Here is a 14,849-nt window from a genome sequence, read left to right on the forward strand (position 1 = left end):
TAGTTACCGGTTTGCCTTGTAGTTACCGGTTTGTTTATACTGTGAAAAAATAATGGTTATTTAAAAAAAAAAAAAAAAAAACCGGTTAACCGGTTAGACCGGTTATTAAAAAACCGGTTAATAAAAAAACCGGTTTATTAACCGGTTCTAACCGGTTCCCAAACCGGTCGTAACCGGTTTGACCGGTTATGGTTTTCATGCACAAAAACCGGTTATTAACCGGTCCGGTTATTAACCGAACCGGTTTTTTTCCAGGACGAAAAAAACCGGTCCGGTTAATAACCGAACCGGTTTTTTTAAAAAAACCGATTTGTGCACCTCTACTCCTCACCACCTTTTCTCTCCTCCCACTAACCACCTCCAACAACCCTTCACCAACACCATCGCCGCCCCCACCGACACGTCAAATTCACCCCAAAACACCTAAATAATTGGTACTTTTACCATAAATAAGTTGCTACATGTTCGACATTACTAAAATATTTGGGACGAAAATGTTAAGTTTTCGAGGAAAAAAATGTGAGTTTTCCAACCAAAAACGTTTTTCCGGCAACCTGCAACCAATGTCGTTAGGATTCTGTTGGTCGCAGACCGCTAGAAACAAATACATTAGAAGTTGAGACCGTCAACAACCAATTCATTAGTTGAGACCGACAAGTTACAAAGAAGACAATAGTCGAAATTAAAAAAAACAATATTCCTTGACAATGGTCTCACAAAAACCCGGATAATTTTTAAACCATGTTATAACATCTTATTTATTTACGAAACCCTTTAATCATCAAACTTTAACTATATTATTAACTTCATTACGATAACCAAAATTAAAATCCAGAAAATATATAAATATTATAAACAAATAACGTAAAACAACCGACTATATATATATATATAAATATGTAAATATAGGTATTGGATCATTTCAGAAGTTATACTTATATATACTTAAATCAAGATTCATTATATTTCAATTTCACATATTATGGCGCCAAAACTCAACAACCTAACATTCTTCATACTTCTCACCACCTTTCCTCTCCTCCCTCTAACCACCTGCAACCACCCAACACCACCACCCTCACCGCCGCCACCGCCACCACCGACACGTCAAATCCACCGATTCGACACCCGAAAACCCTTGGGAACATGGGCTCTCCTCCACCTCAGCATCGGCATATCCGCCATGCACATGCAACTCCTCCACAACAACAAACTTGTCATCTTCGACCGGACCGATTTCGGCCCGTTGAATCTCACCCTTCCGTTCGGAGAATTCTGAGACGAGTTCCTCCGAACGGACTGCACCGCCCACTCGATATTATACGACGTCCCATCCAACACCTTCCGCCCACTTTACGTCCAAACCAACGTCTGGTGCTCCTCCGGAACCGTCAATCCCGCCGGAACCCTAGTCCAGACCGGCGGCTACTTTTCCGGCGACCGGAAAATCAGATTATTCACACCGTGCAATGATGAGAATTGTGATTGGATTGAGTTAACTAGAAACTTAAGCGTACAAAGATGGTATGCTTCTAATCATATTTTACCGGATGGTAATATTATTATTGTTGGTGGCCGGAGAGCTTACAGTTATGAGTTCTTTCCCAGAAACCCTGCCGGAAGTTCGCCGGAAAAGTTTTTTAATCTTACTTTTTTACTCGAAACCACGGATTATTTGGAGGAAAATAATCTTTACCCATTTTTGCATATTTTACCGGACGGAACCTTGTTCGTGTTCGCGAACCAACGCTCGATTTCGCTCGATTATGTCAATAATCGAGTCGTCCGGGAGTACCCGATCCTCCCCGGCGAAAAACGCTCGTACCCGTCTACCGGTTCGTCCGTTTTGCTTCCGATAAGGGAAAATTTTCATTTTCCGGCGACCGGTTCCGCCACGGTCACGGCGGCGGAAACGGCGGCGACGGCGGTTCCGGTTGCCAGAGCTGCGGCGGTGACGGCGGCAACGGTGGTCGGAGCGGCGGCTGGGACGGCGGCTCCGGTGGCGGTGGTAGAGGAGGTGGAGGTGATGATATGTGGGGGGGGGGGGGGGCGAGGGGGAGGGGCGTTTCAGATGGCGGAGCGTGGGGTGTACATGGCGGCGGCGAGAACGTGTGGGCGGATGAATTTAATGGGGCGGGACCCGTATTGGGTGATAGAGAAGATGCCGTTGAGGCGGGTGATGTCGGATATGATATTATTACCGAATGGGGATGTGTTGATAATAAATGGGGCGGGGCGTGGGACCGCAGGTTGGGAGAACGCGATGGAGCCCGCGTTACACCCGGTTCTGTATGAACCGGGCAAGAGGTTGTTTACTGTTTTGAACCCCACAAGAAGAGCTAGGATGTACCATTCATCAGCTAGTTTACTGCGAGATGGCAGGATATTAGTGGGTGGGAGTAACCCACACGTGGCGTACGAGTTTAGCGGCGTCAGTTACCCGACTGATTTAAGCCTGGAGTCGTTTTCGCCTCCGTATATGGACGAGCGGTTCGCTTATTACCGACCGTCAATCTCATCGGTCGAGTATGAGTCCGACGAGAGCGTGCCGTACAGGCAGTATTTTACGGTCACGGTTAGAATGACTCTGAGTGGTTTGGATAGACGGGTTATGGTAACGCTTGTTGCACCGTCGTTTACTACTCACTCGTTTGCGATGAACCAACGGGTGTTGGTTTTGCTAGTTGAGTTTGTGGAGCAGGTTTCGTTGTTTGGGTATAGGGTTACGGTTCGTGCACCCTCATCGCCTAATGTGGCTCCGCCGGGGTATTATATGATGTTTGTGGTTCACGACGAGGTGCCCGGGCACGCGGTTTGGATTCGGTTGCATTGATGTTTTTTGTTTAGTTGAATTCTTTGTTGAAATTTGATTTTGCTTTATAGTGTCAATATATATAGCCCTGCTTGCGGTGCGCACATATGATGTATATGTGTGAACCCTCGGGTGGGCAAAAGTGAAATTGCACTAATTTTGACGTTATTTTACTAATCTCGTGAAAATAACGTTGAAAGTGACGGACGGTTAATCAGGCATCATGTAGTGGCGTTGATAGCCGAAAGACAAGGGTACATGCACCGATCAGCCGGTGTCCCGATGATTGAGTGCTATGTGCCTTATGTCCAAGGCTTGATGCAAAACTACTATCGAGCCGGGGGTCTCACCGGAAGCAGCCTCTCTATCCTTATGGGGTAGAGGTAAGGCTGTCTACATCTTACCCTCCTCAGACCCTACTATAGCTTTGCTATTGGTGGGATATACTGAGTACGATGATGATGATGATGATGATGATGATGATGATGATAGTGTCAATATACAGATTTTATGAAGCTACTGAGATAATAAATATACAAAAGTTGAAGTAGCTATTACTGTTATATATCAGTTACATAAAGAGAGGAAGTTAAACATCTAGATTAGGACTCGCAAACGGGTCGGTCGGGTGGATTTGGGTCAAAATGAGTTCGGGTCGGGTCGGTGGATTCGGGTCAAAATGGGTTCGGGTCGGTAGATTCGGGTCGGAAAGGGTTAGGTTTGGAACGGGTCGACTTAAAAGGGTTATTTTTGTTCAAGTTGGGATGAGTTTAGTGAAAATGGGTCGGTCAGGATGGGTTTCGGGTCAAAACAGGTTGGTTTAAAAAAATGGTTTTTTAAAGCGCAAACCGAGAAAGCTTAGGGTCATATCTGCTTCTAAGGTACTAACGGTCAAATGGGTGTACCGCGTAAGTTGTTAAAGCTGTCTAAATGGGTTCGGGTTAGGGGTGTAAATGAGCCGAGCTACCCAACTGACTAGTCACCGAGTAGTTCACACGAAACTGTATAAACCAGTTAGGTCCGCGTTTAAACCGTACAAAACTTATATTTGCAGCAACAAATTTTTCCATTTCTTGAGAATACCGAAAATACCCTTCTGATCCAAAATTAACCCGCAACAACACTGATCTGCACTGAAATGACTCGATGTATATCTTTTCGAATTCTGAGCTCGGCTCATTTGCACCCTTAACATGAACCCGTTTTGACATGATAAACAACCCGCTCGGTATAGCCATTTGACCAGTAGTACCTTAGAAACAGATATGAGTATATGACCCTAACCTTAACTTTTTATTATTTATAAGTGTGCAGAATTTTTTATATCTAGGATTGTTTTTTATACTCCTTTGATATACTAAGCTTTACAAAGTTTCTTAAAAATCTGCTTAAAAGCAATTTATTTATCTAGATTCTACTACTGATATTTGGTTTCTTGAATTGTTCGTATTTTAATTGGTGTAAATAATTCTGATTAAATTTGACGGACAGTGTATTTTTTTCTTTAGTTTTTCCGGTTTCTTCTCATATCCCCCCATTTATTCTCAAAGGGGTCCACCTCACACAAAATTCATAAGTCATCCGGGAATGCTGTTCCCACCTGGTGTCGGCCGGTGCTATATTTTCCCCACGGCTCCCACTCCGTCCCCTCTTATGACGTGTTTTGTTTCACAATGCATCCTGTTGTTTGTTTTATGCCGTTTGAGGTTATGTCATTGTATCCACACAGATGTCCTTATGAGTTAATGTAAGATATATTTTATTAAAAAGTAGTGTTTATATCGATAAAAAAAAAACAAACGTGGGATTAATTATAAGTTTTGTTGAATCATATAGAGTTACTTGTGAGCTTAATTTTCAGTTGGATTTATAAAAGTAGGTTTTATTTGTAAAAGTTTGAACATTATTACAAGTCTAAAAGATTAAAAACAATAAATCTTCTTATAGATAAATTCTTTTGCAAGTAAATAAATGCCTTCATGATAACTTTTACTTTATAATTACAGTTTCTAAACGCTAACATAAAATGTAATAGCTGACTGAGTGCGGTTATAAATATTAGCATTGTAGATGCTTTTAACTGTGTTATTGTGCCATTTCGTATGGGAACTACTTTTTTGAATTGATGTTTTCTAGCCATGCGAGAAAAGTACGAGACATCATATTGATTCTACGAAACACATCAACATGTTCAATGACGTAGCGGCTAGTATGACTCGGATTGGTTTACTATGGATTAGAACTGAACCTATAGCCGATGCATTTGTTTTTATATACTCGTACCCGTTTGGTTTTGATTATAGATGTTTGGTTATTTCAATTAGTAGAAAAAAGTGGTTTAGTTAACTCGGTTAGCATGCCGGATTTGGTCTTGGAAAATTCACGCTAGTTTAACTAATAGTTTCAATTAGGTTTTGGGTCGAATACAAATTAAGCAGTTATTTGATTTCATAAAAGAGAATAAACGGTCCAAATTTCCGATATATAACATATTATTTATAAAAAAAGATTAAAAATAAATAAAGGTTGATTTAATTGTCGGTTTGAATATACATGTAACCATAAAAACGAGTTATCAAAAATCATAACCAAAGTATCGTTTTTTCAGTTTGTTTAATTAGTTGTGTTCGACCCAATCCTTTCTTTTAATGTTATTTCGATTATGGTTCGATCGTTCGATAGTTCGGTCACAATCAAAACACACTTCTTTGATGATTGAATAGGAGATGTGAATGAGACTTAACTGTTTTCAAAATTAATCTATGATGTTCACTAGCATAAAGAGGCATATATACACTCTTCTTTAGCTTCTTATAATTTTGTCTTCAGTTATTTAGGCTTGGGTTGGCCCATGATTTTAAATGGGTAAAGAAACATGTACTATTGTACTTTACATTTGTGGCCCAAAGAAGATGGTGTATATGATTGCTTCTATTATTTTGTGTTACTTAATGATTGGTAATTTATTAAAAAGAATTTCATCACCCAAATACAAATTTATACTAATGACAAGCTCGTTTAGGCATATGAGCCGGCTCAAGCTCTTTTAGGCTCAAAAACATATATCGAGTAGATCAATACGTTTTCACCCATAGGCCTATACGTTATCAGACCCGTAAGACTATGTGTAGTAGAAGGGCTACAAAATGGACGTTTTGCGCCATGTGGCGCTCAGTCAGCAAATGATGAGTTTTTGTTTTTTAGGTGTAATGGTGTTGTAGCTCAATATACACACACATATACCACACACAATCCATTATAATAATAAAATTAATATGGAAGCAAGCGATAAATACCTTCCCCCTATTGCCCCACAATTCGGCCGGGGGGGGGGGGTGTTCTCACCCAACGCCGCCGGATTTCGCCCAAAGACCACGCCCACTACGGGTGGCCTAACAAATAGAGGTGCAAACTAGCCAAGCTGAGCTTGACTAGGCTCGAACTCGACTCGTTTAACTTACAGAGAGCTCGAGCTCGGTTCAATTCGATCTTTATTTTCTAAGCCCGGACTCGGCTCGAGAGTAATTTTAAAGCTCGGGCTCGGTTTGAGATCAACTCGTTTATTATTTATTACTTAATTGTTATATATTTATAATTACTTTTTTTATATTTTTTTAATTATAATTTTATATGTAACATTATATATATATATATATATATATATATATATATATATATATATAATTATAATTAAAAAATAAGAATAAGAAAAGAGTTAAAATAAGAATAAGAAGTTTCCTAGTAATTGCAAGAACCAACAAATTTTTGACATTTGGCATTACAAATTATGGTGAAAGAATAATTACAGGAAACTATGTCGGTTATAGTGATAAAAGAATAATTCTATGAAACTATATCGGTTATTGGTAGTTTTAAATATTAACCATTGATTAATATAATCTAATATCTATGATTTATTCATAGTTTTTCTAGGAAACTACTTATTTTTATGATAACCTCCCCCCCCACACATATATATATTAATTATAAAATCCTATAAATGGCAGGATCATTTAGATTCACGAGCAAGTCGAGCCCGATAAGTCGTGCTCGTGCTCGTGCTCGTGCTCATGCTTGTTTACTTAACGAACTCTCTAAAGGCTCAGACTCGTTTAAGCTTGACTCGATCGAATTTTTTCATAGGCCAAACTCGAGTACCGGATAACAATAAATAACTATTTTAAAAAAATATACGTACATATCCTGAATAACCCACTATCCATCTATCCGCAAAGCTTTTAAACCCCCACCCACCAATCTCCACATCTTTCTATTCTATTCACTCGCTCTCCAAACCCTAATCAAAACCCTAACACACCACACCACCACCACTGTCTTCCGCTGACGTCCACGGCGGAGCAAACCCTAACTCAATGGCTACCACCACCACTCCCGCCGAATCCACTGACGGCCCAGTCCTCACTCTCATCAACAAACGCATCCGTAACCTTAAGAAAAAACTCAACCGCATCTCTCAGATCGAACAATCCACCGTCAAAAACAAAGAACAAGAAGATCTACTCAAATCCAAACCGTCAATCGTCGCCGCCGTTGATGAACTCGAAAAACTCCGGCCGCCGTTGTCCGCCGCCGTCGATGAAGAAATCGCCATCGCCGTTAAACATATTCAGTCATCCGAAACCCTAGGTAACGTTAACGCCGTAACGGAAACTGAAAATGAAACCCTAGGTAATAATAATATTAATAATAATAATAATAATAGTAATGATGTGAATGAGAATGAAAGTGATCGAGTGGTTGAGGATTTATTGAAGTTGATTTACATCGGGAATATGTTTGATGTGAAAACTCGGAGCGAATACGATTCTGTTATGTTGACGAGGACTCACGAGAGGAATTGTTGCTTGACTTACGATTACGTGACGGATGACGATGCGGCGGTGGTGTTAGGAGAGAGTGATTTGGATTTGTTGGCGAAGATGAGTTCGCTTTTGATATCGAGGCCGGTGGACTTGAGTGCGTCGCATCAGGACGCGTTGAGGAGGTGCGTGGAGCATGCGAAGCGGTGGTTGGGGAAGTCGGAGGAGTGCGTTGAGGCGGTTTCGGATGTTACTTGTAAGATTAGATATTGTTTAAACTTTAAATTACTGTTATTGTTATGGTTAATTGGCTATTTAGTTGTGTAAGGGTGTAGACGAGCCGAGTTTGAGGTTGGGTTGGCTTGGCGTGGGCGTTTTAAGCTCGGGCTTGGCTTGTTTATAATTATTTAAATAATTTTTCTTTATGTATAATAATGATAACTGATAACGAGCCAAGCTTGAGCTTGAATGACTGACTATTCATATGTTTAGCCCGGGTTTTATAAATAGAACTTAAAAAGAGTCAAGCTTGGGTGTTGGTAAGTAAAATGACCTGAGCTTGGGCGTGTGGTTGGGTTGGGTTTTAAGCTTGGGCTTGGTTTGTTTATTATTTATTAAATAATTGATCTTGTAAATTTTTTATGAAAAATCTTGCCTAAACCGTGGTTGAGCTCATGGGGTACTTTAAGCGAGTTAAAGCTTGAGCTTGTTGTTTTGGCGCACAAGTAGGGACATAAAGGTCCCTAGCCACTCGTGATCGGCTTGGTAAAAGCTCGAATGTTCGAGCTTAAACGAGATTAAGCCTGAAACAAGCTTGTTTACCAAACGAGCTCGAGCATTAATTGGACATTTTGTTTTTATAATTTTTATATATCTTGTTTAATATGTGTTTATGTAATTATATAATATGTTTCTACATACAATATGATAAAATATAATTAAATAGCACATATATTGTTTTATATAAAATTTTTATTTAAATATAGTATATAATATTAATAACTGATAACGAGCCAAGCTTGAGCTTGAATGACTATGCACATGTTGAGCCCGAGTTTTATAAAATTGAGCTTGAAAGAAGCCAAGCTCGAGCTGCCGGTAAGTAAAACGAGCCAAGCTTTGGCCTAGTCTAGCTTGGGCTCGCGTTTGGCTTGGCTCGTGAGTTTGGGCTTGAGTCGAGCTTGGCTTGTTTTGACTTACGAGAGCTTGAGCATGGATCGGTTTGGGCGTTTCAAGTTTGGCTCGTTTATTATTTATTAAATAATTATTCTTAAATATTTTATGAAAAACCTTAAATGAGCTCGGTTTGTTAGTTGTTTTTTACGAGAGCTCGTTTTGTTTTACTAGAGCTCAAGCTCAAGCTGAGCTTGTTTGCTATATATTAATAAAGATTAAATAAGCTACATATTCTACTTGCTATTTTTTTTTATGTTTTGTGAAAGAAGCCAAGCTCGAGCTGCTGGTAAGTAAAACGAGCCAAGCTTTGGCCTAGTCTAGCTTGGGCTCGAGTTTGGCTTGGCTCGTGAGTTTGGGCTTGAGTCGAGCTTGGCTTGTTTTGACTTACGAGGGCTTGAGCATGGATCGGTTTGGGCGTTTCAAGTTTGGCTCGTTTATTATTTATTAAATAATCGTTCTTAAATATTTTATGAAAAACCTTAAATGAGCTCGGTTTGTTAGTTGTTTTTTACGAGAGCTCATTTTGTTTTACTAGAGCTCGTTTTGTTTTACTAGAGCTCAGGCTCAAGCTGAGCTTGTTTGCTATATATTAATAAAGATTAAATAAGCTACATATTCTACTTGCTATTTTTTTTTATATTTTGTAAAAAACCTTAAACACGATTAAGCTTGGCTCGAGCTCGTGTCGTACTTTAAATGAGCTAAAGTTTGTTTTCTCAGTTGTTTTTTCAAGCTCTGGCTCGGCTTGTTTGTTATGTTCCAATAAGTTTATATGCGCTTTTTTGTTATTATATTTTGACAATAACTTTAAAAAGCACTTTTAAAGCTCAGCTCTAGGTTGACTGTGCAGCGTAAAGTTAACACACAGTAGTTCAAAAGAGTGAAAACCTAATACACAAGTCTCATTAAGGGTCGACAAGTTTAAACGAGTTTTATTTGAGGCTTGGCTCGAGCTAAAAAAAACTTGGCTTGTTTCTACTTTTGAGCTGTTTATCAATCCGAGTAGTTCGTGAGCGGCTCGGCTCGTTTACACCCTTATTTATTTATTTATTTATTTGTAAATGATGTGATACTTACTGGTTCTTGAACTTTACAGATGCTGCACTGAGGGAGAAGTTAACAAAGATTATTGGATCAGATTACCTTAAAATAACACCTGAGATGAAAGCACCTGCTGTTGCTGCTGCTGAAGTGGCTGGAAATTATGTTTTCCAGGTTCCTGTGCAGGTGGAGAACACAGTTGCTCCACATGAACAAACGGTAAAATCTTTTGCTTTTCTTTGTTAATTTGATTTACTTGCAGAGTTGTGGTTTTTTTGTGTATCATGTTTATCAGTTTGTTTAATGATACACATTTGAAACGGGTTGGTAGGTATCATATAGTTTGTGTTATGTTAGTTCAATTGGTGACCCTGCGCGTTCAACGTCACTTTATTCTATAATCAAAATTCAAAAGTAAATTTATCATGTATGTCTGCATGAGTTTTTGCTGTGTTATCCTTTTGTTATTGCAAATGTGTGCTTGAGTTCTATTTTTTATTTAGTTGTGCTTGGGGTTGCTTTTTTTTTTTGCTAAATAGTTGGCTTATTTGGATTTTGGTATTGAAACTGAAATTAGCAAACAGTTTGTGCTTGTTAACTAATTTTGGATGATTTTTCAACTTTTTTTTTGTAGACATTTTGAATTGAAACTGCATTTTTCAAGTAGATTAAACTTAAGCATAGGCTGAAAAATAAGTTAATTCTTAAAAGTTTTATATTTCTGTGAGTTGTTGATCCAAAAGACCATGGCTTTGTTTATGATCTTTTATGCGTCTGCGCATTTTGCTGTTTCATAACACGATTCGTGTTTTTTATATTTTTAAATTGTGCACTAAGGTAGTAGTGATTTCTAGAAGTATAATGGACTTTAAGGTTTCTTAGTTACTAAGTTACTGATGTGCACTAATGTTTAGCCGGCTTCATATTAATTTAATCTACAATGCTTTAGTAGCTATGATTACGCTAAAGCTATTATTTTAGTACTTTTTTTTGTATTGAATTAACGGATGATATAACATAAAAGATGCACATCTGACACGCGCGCACACACACACACACATATATATATTCATTTATGACACATGATATATATACATATACACTTGAATGTTACATTCTAATCCCTGGTTCTTTTGCAGGAAGATAACTCCACTGATTTTCAGAGAAACGAGACTCACGAAGACCAGTCTGGTCCAGTTGAACATTCTCCTGAGGTGCTCTTCTTTCTTCATAACAATGTGTGCTTACACTTTAATTTAACCAATATTATCAACTACTAACCATTCTGTATATACATGACATGGGAGTAAGAGTATTTTTTACTTATCATAGCAGCATACATTTTTAATGCCAAAATAGAAACCTAAATTTCTGTATTGTTACTGATTTTTATCACACCGGAGCTACAGTTTACTATCAATTGTAGCAACAAATGATCATGTTTTTTTCTCTGATTTTTTGCAAGCTGTTGAATTGTTATCCTATTTAGTGTGTGTGTTTATGTATGCATGCATATATATACATGAGAGAGAGAGAGAGAGAGAGAGTGTATTCACACACACATATGTATGTATGTTTGTTAACTGGAGGACACATATATTATGTCAAGTTCTGCACATATTTCCTTTAAAGCTTGACAGAATTACAAATTTTGTCCTTTAAAATAAGACGAATTACGGTTCGTGTCCTTTTCTAAGTTTCCTTGCAGGCGGTGTACTTTAAACATTTTTTTCCTGCACGTTATGTCCTTTACGCTAACTGGGTTAGAAAAACTCAGTTAAATACCCTCACGTGAGGCGCATGTGAGGGTATTTTTGTCTTTTCGTCTTTCTGACTCCATACTCTTTCCACTGTTCCTCTTTCTCTCTCTAATCTAAACCACCGGAAAGCTGCTCTGCTTTCTCCGGTGATAACTAACTCCGGTAATCCTTTCCGGATATTAATTCGTGACGTCAGCAATCATTATTCTTCATACTCACGGACTTAATCCTCGATACGGTGTTATCACCTGCCCCCATCCAACCTCCGGCAACCACTGCCTTTTTGGCAACCAGCCACCACCACCGTTCACCGCCATATCCACCTCCCCTTTCACCAAATCCGCTACCACCACCGTTCACCGCTAAATCGAACACAAGTCAGATGTTAATTTCATGATTTTCGCCATATCCACCTCCCCTTTAACCCAGATCCAGTTTACCCATCCAATAACAATAAATTCTTTCTTTTTCAACTTTTACCCTTAAAAATCTCAAACCCATATCCACAAACCCAGATCCAGTTAACCCCGCTGCCGCCACCCGATGACCCGAACCCGACCCATCCAGATGTAGCGAGATGTAGCGAACAAGAAGGATAGTTGCAGTTAATTAGGGTTTCGTCTTCCTCGCCGGAGAAGGTGACCGGAGGTGGTGCCAGATTTAAGAAGAAAGGGAGTTGATGAATTACAAATCCGGTCAAAATCCAAACTTCCGGTACTGTCTTCGGTCATCAAAACAGCTCTCAAGAAATCGATGAAGTTGGGAGGTACAAATAAGATGAACAGGGGCAACAGTTTTAAGTGTTTGATGGTGCCGGTGGCGAAGCTATGGTGGCGGTGGTGATGGTGTTTGAGGAGTGGTTGTGATATGGTGATGGTGTGGTAGAACATAGAGAGAGAAGGATGAGAGAAGGAAGTGGTTGTGGTATGTGGTATGATGATGGTGTGGTGATGGTGGTGGCTTAGAGAGAGAAAGAAGAGAGAAAGGAGGAGAAGGTGTTATCAATTTGCAGGTACAGCCGAAAAGACAAAAATACCCTCACATGCGCCTCACGTGAGGGTATTTAACTGAGTTTTTCTAACCCAGTTAGCGTAAAGGACATAACGTGCAGGAAAAAAATGTTTAAAGTACACCGCCTGCAAGGAAACTTAGAAAAGGACACGAACCGTAATTCGTCTTATTTTAAAGGACAAAATTTGTAATTCTGTCTTAAAGCTTTAAAAAATAGTAAATTGATAATTTTTTTTTGTATATTTTTGTTTTTTTTTAAATGTTTACGATAAACATGTATAGTATCTGCACTTTGAGAAAATGCTATTAATACCTTCTTTTTAAAAAAATTATGCATTCTATCAACTTTATGTAATAAACAGTACAAGCGTTAAAAGTAATCACAGTTATATTTTAATAACTGTTTTGCTGTTTTTTTAATTAATGTTATAATAATGTATTTTAGCAGCAAGAACTAGAAGCTGAAAACACCATAGAGACTCAAGTTCAAGTGGAACAAGGCGAAACAAATGCAGTTAACACCGAGAACAAGGAACAATACGCACCTCGTAGATACAACCAAAGAGGAGGTGGCAGAAGCAACGGCGGCGGGCGCGGAAGAAGAGGGTATGGAGGCGGACGCGGCGGTAGGAGTGGCGGCAGAGGTGGACCGTACCAGAACGGGCGTAATCAGTATTATGAGCAACAAGGAAACTACTACCAAAGCAACCAAAGGAACTATTATGGCGGTAGGGGAAGAGGCGGAAGAGGTGGTGGCGGCGGCAATGGGAACGGGAATGGGTACAACCACTACCATGGGGCTGGGGTTGAAGTTGCGGAGTCTTGACCGTCGGTGATTGGTTAGGTTTCGTTATATGCTTTTTTTTGGTTACTATATCTTGTTCGGTATTTGGTGGTAGTTTTATCCGTCGGTTGGTTTACATGAAAACATGGAATGAATGCAGAACTTTTTTTTTTTCGGAGTAATTTGTCTTGGATTTTAATATGATGGTGATGAGACTGTTATTCGTTTTTTATTACTCGTTCAGGAGTCAAAACTTGATCAGAAAACGGGTGAAATTTTTATTAACTATAGCGTGACTCGTTTTTAGTCGATAAGAAAACCGGTAGAAGTTTTTTAAACTTTTATAAACTATGAACTTAGTATTTGTGACTGACGAGTTCTATTGAGCACTCACGGATGTGTTTGCATAGCATCGTTTGAATTTCCAAACCTTTTTCGTTGTGACTTTTGTTCGCTGCCTAGCATCGTTTTAAATTTGTTTCGATTTGTAGCGCTCATAAGTAAAGAGTACGTTTTCTTAGATATTTCATAAATTCTTACATGGTTGTCTCGTGTAAAGTTTTTGGGTGTCGAGAGGTTTCTTATGTAAATAAGATTTGACGATACGAAGAGTAACTTTTGAGTAGTTTTAAACAAGCTGTGATCGATACATCAACTACCACAAAAGAATGGTCGTCGAAGCGTGTGTTGTATACTTGAATGTGTGTATAGGAACTTCACGTGAAAGGCTCAATACTTTTGCGAATGCTTAATTTAAACAATAAAAAACTTTTTGTTATTTAGAAAAAAAATGTTTTATAATATGCAAAAAAAAAATATTTAAACAATAAAAAACTTTTTAATTATTAATGATAATAAAAGATGACAAAATGACAAAAAATAAACATATAGATTAAAAATGTATTAATGTAAAACTTGAGGGATGAGGTGCGTTTAGTAAAAATGAAGGGAAGGAGGTACCTTTGGCAACACCCTTAAACAAAGTTTAACATGAAAGAATGTTTAGGATCAAAATAAAACATTTTAGAACTTTAAAGGGGCTAATTTAATATAAATTAAAAGTTGAAAGACTAAAAGTGCAATGTTTTGAAAAATATTGTAGCAGCGAGGTCGGACCGGCACGGGATGATGGACCAATGTTTGACCCGGATGTCGTCATAAATAATTTAAATATAAATATATATAGACATAAAAAAATTATAAATAAAAAATAATAATATAATAACCAACTTCGATGTGCATTTACAAAGATTTTTTAAATATATAGAACTGATATTTCTTCCATGCTAACGTAAATATAGTTTGGTTGGTTGATTGGTTATTGAAGTATTCAACATTACCTAATCTCGGTCATGCATCCGGGATCGATTCCTGACGTCCGCAGCCATTTTTATTTAATTTAAAAACCCATTATTTCATTAAAAACCCATTTTTTCCGCCATTCA

At 38.4% G+C, this 14,849-nt stretch overlaps 1 protein-coding gene and 1 pseudogene across 2 annotated transcripts; both read left to right on the forward strand.

Annotated features, from left to right (window-relative positions):
• Positions 1 to 982: 982 nt before the first annotated feature.
• Positions 983 to 2,833, forward strand: LOC143586755 (aldehyde oxidase GLOX pseudogene; annotated as a pseudogene).
• A 4,199-nt stretch (positions 2,834 to 7,032) lies between these two features.
• LOC143586753 (uncharacterized) lies at positions 7,033 to 13,560 on the forward strand. Of its 2 annotated transcripts, none has more exons than XM_077068226.1 (5): positions 7,033 to 7,459; positions 7,502 to 7,888; positions 9,905 to 10,068; positions 10,989 to 11,063; positions 13,066 to 13,560. In XM_077068226.1, the coding sequence occupies exons 1-5, from the start codon at positions 7,186 to 7,188 to the stop codon at positions 13,444 to 13,446; spliced, it is 1,281 nt and encodes a 426-aa protein (XP_076924341.1). In that variant the 5' UTR covers positions 7,033 to 7,185; the 3' UTR covers positions 13,447 to 13,560. The 2 variants fall into 2 exon arrangements, with proteins under 2 accessions (XP_076924341.1, XP_076924342.1); XM_077068227.1 differs by having other exon boundaries at positions 13,069 to 13,557.
• The last annotated feature ends 1,289 nt before the right edge of the window (positions 13,561 to 14,849 follow it).

This window comes from Bidens hawaiensis, unplaced genomic scaffold (assembly GCF_021521415.1).
Source record: "Bidens hawaiensis isolate Kalapana, Puna unplaced genomic scaffold, B.hawaiensis_p1.1 tig00034864_1, whole genome shotgun sequence".
NCBI classification, from domain to species: Eukaryota; Viridiplantae; Streptophyta; class Magnoliopsida; order Asterales; family Asteraceae; genus Bidens; species Bidens hawaiensis.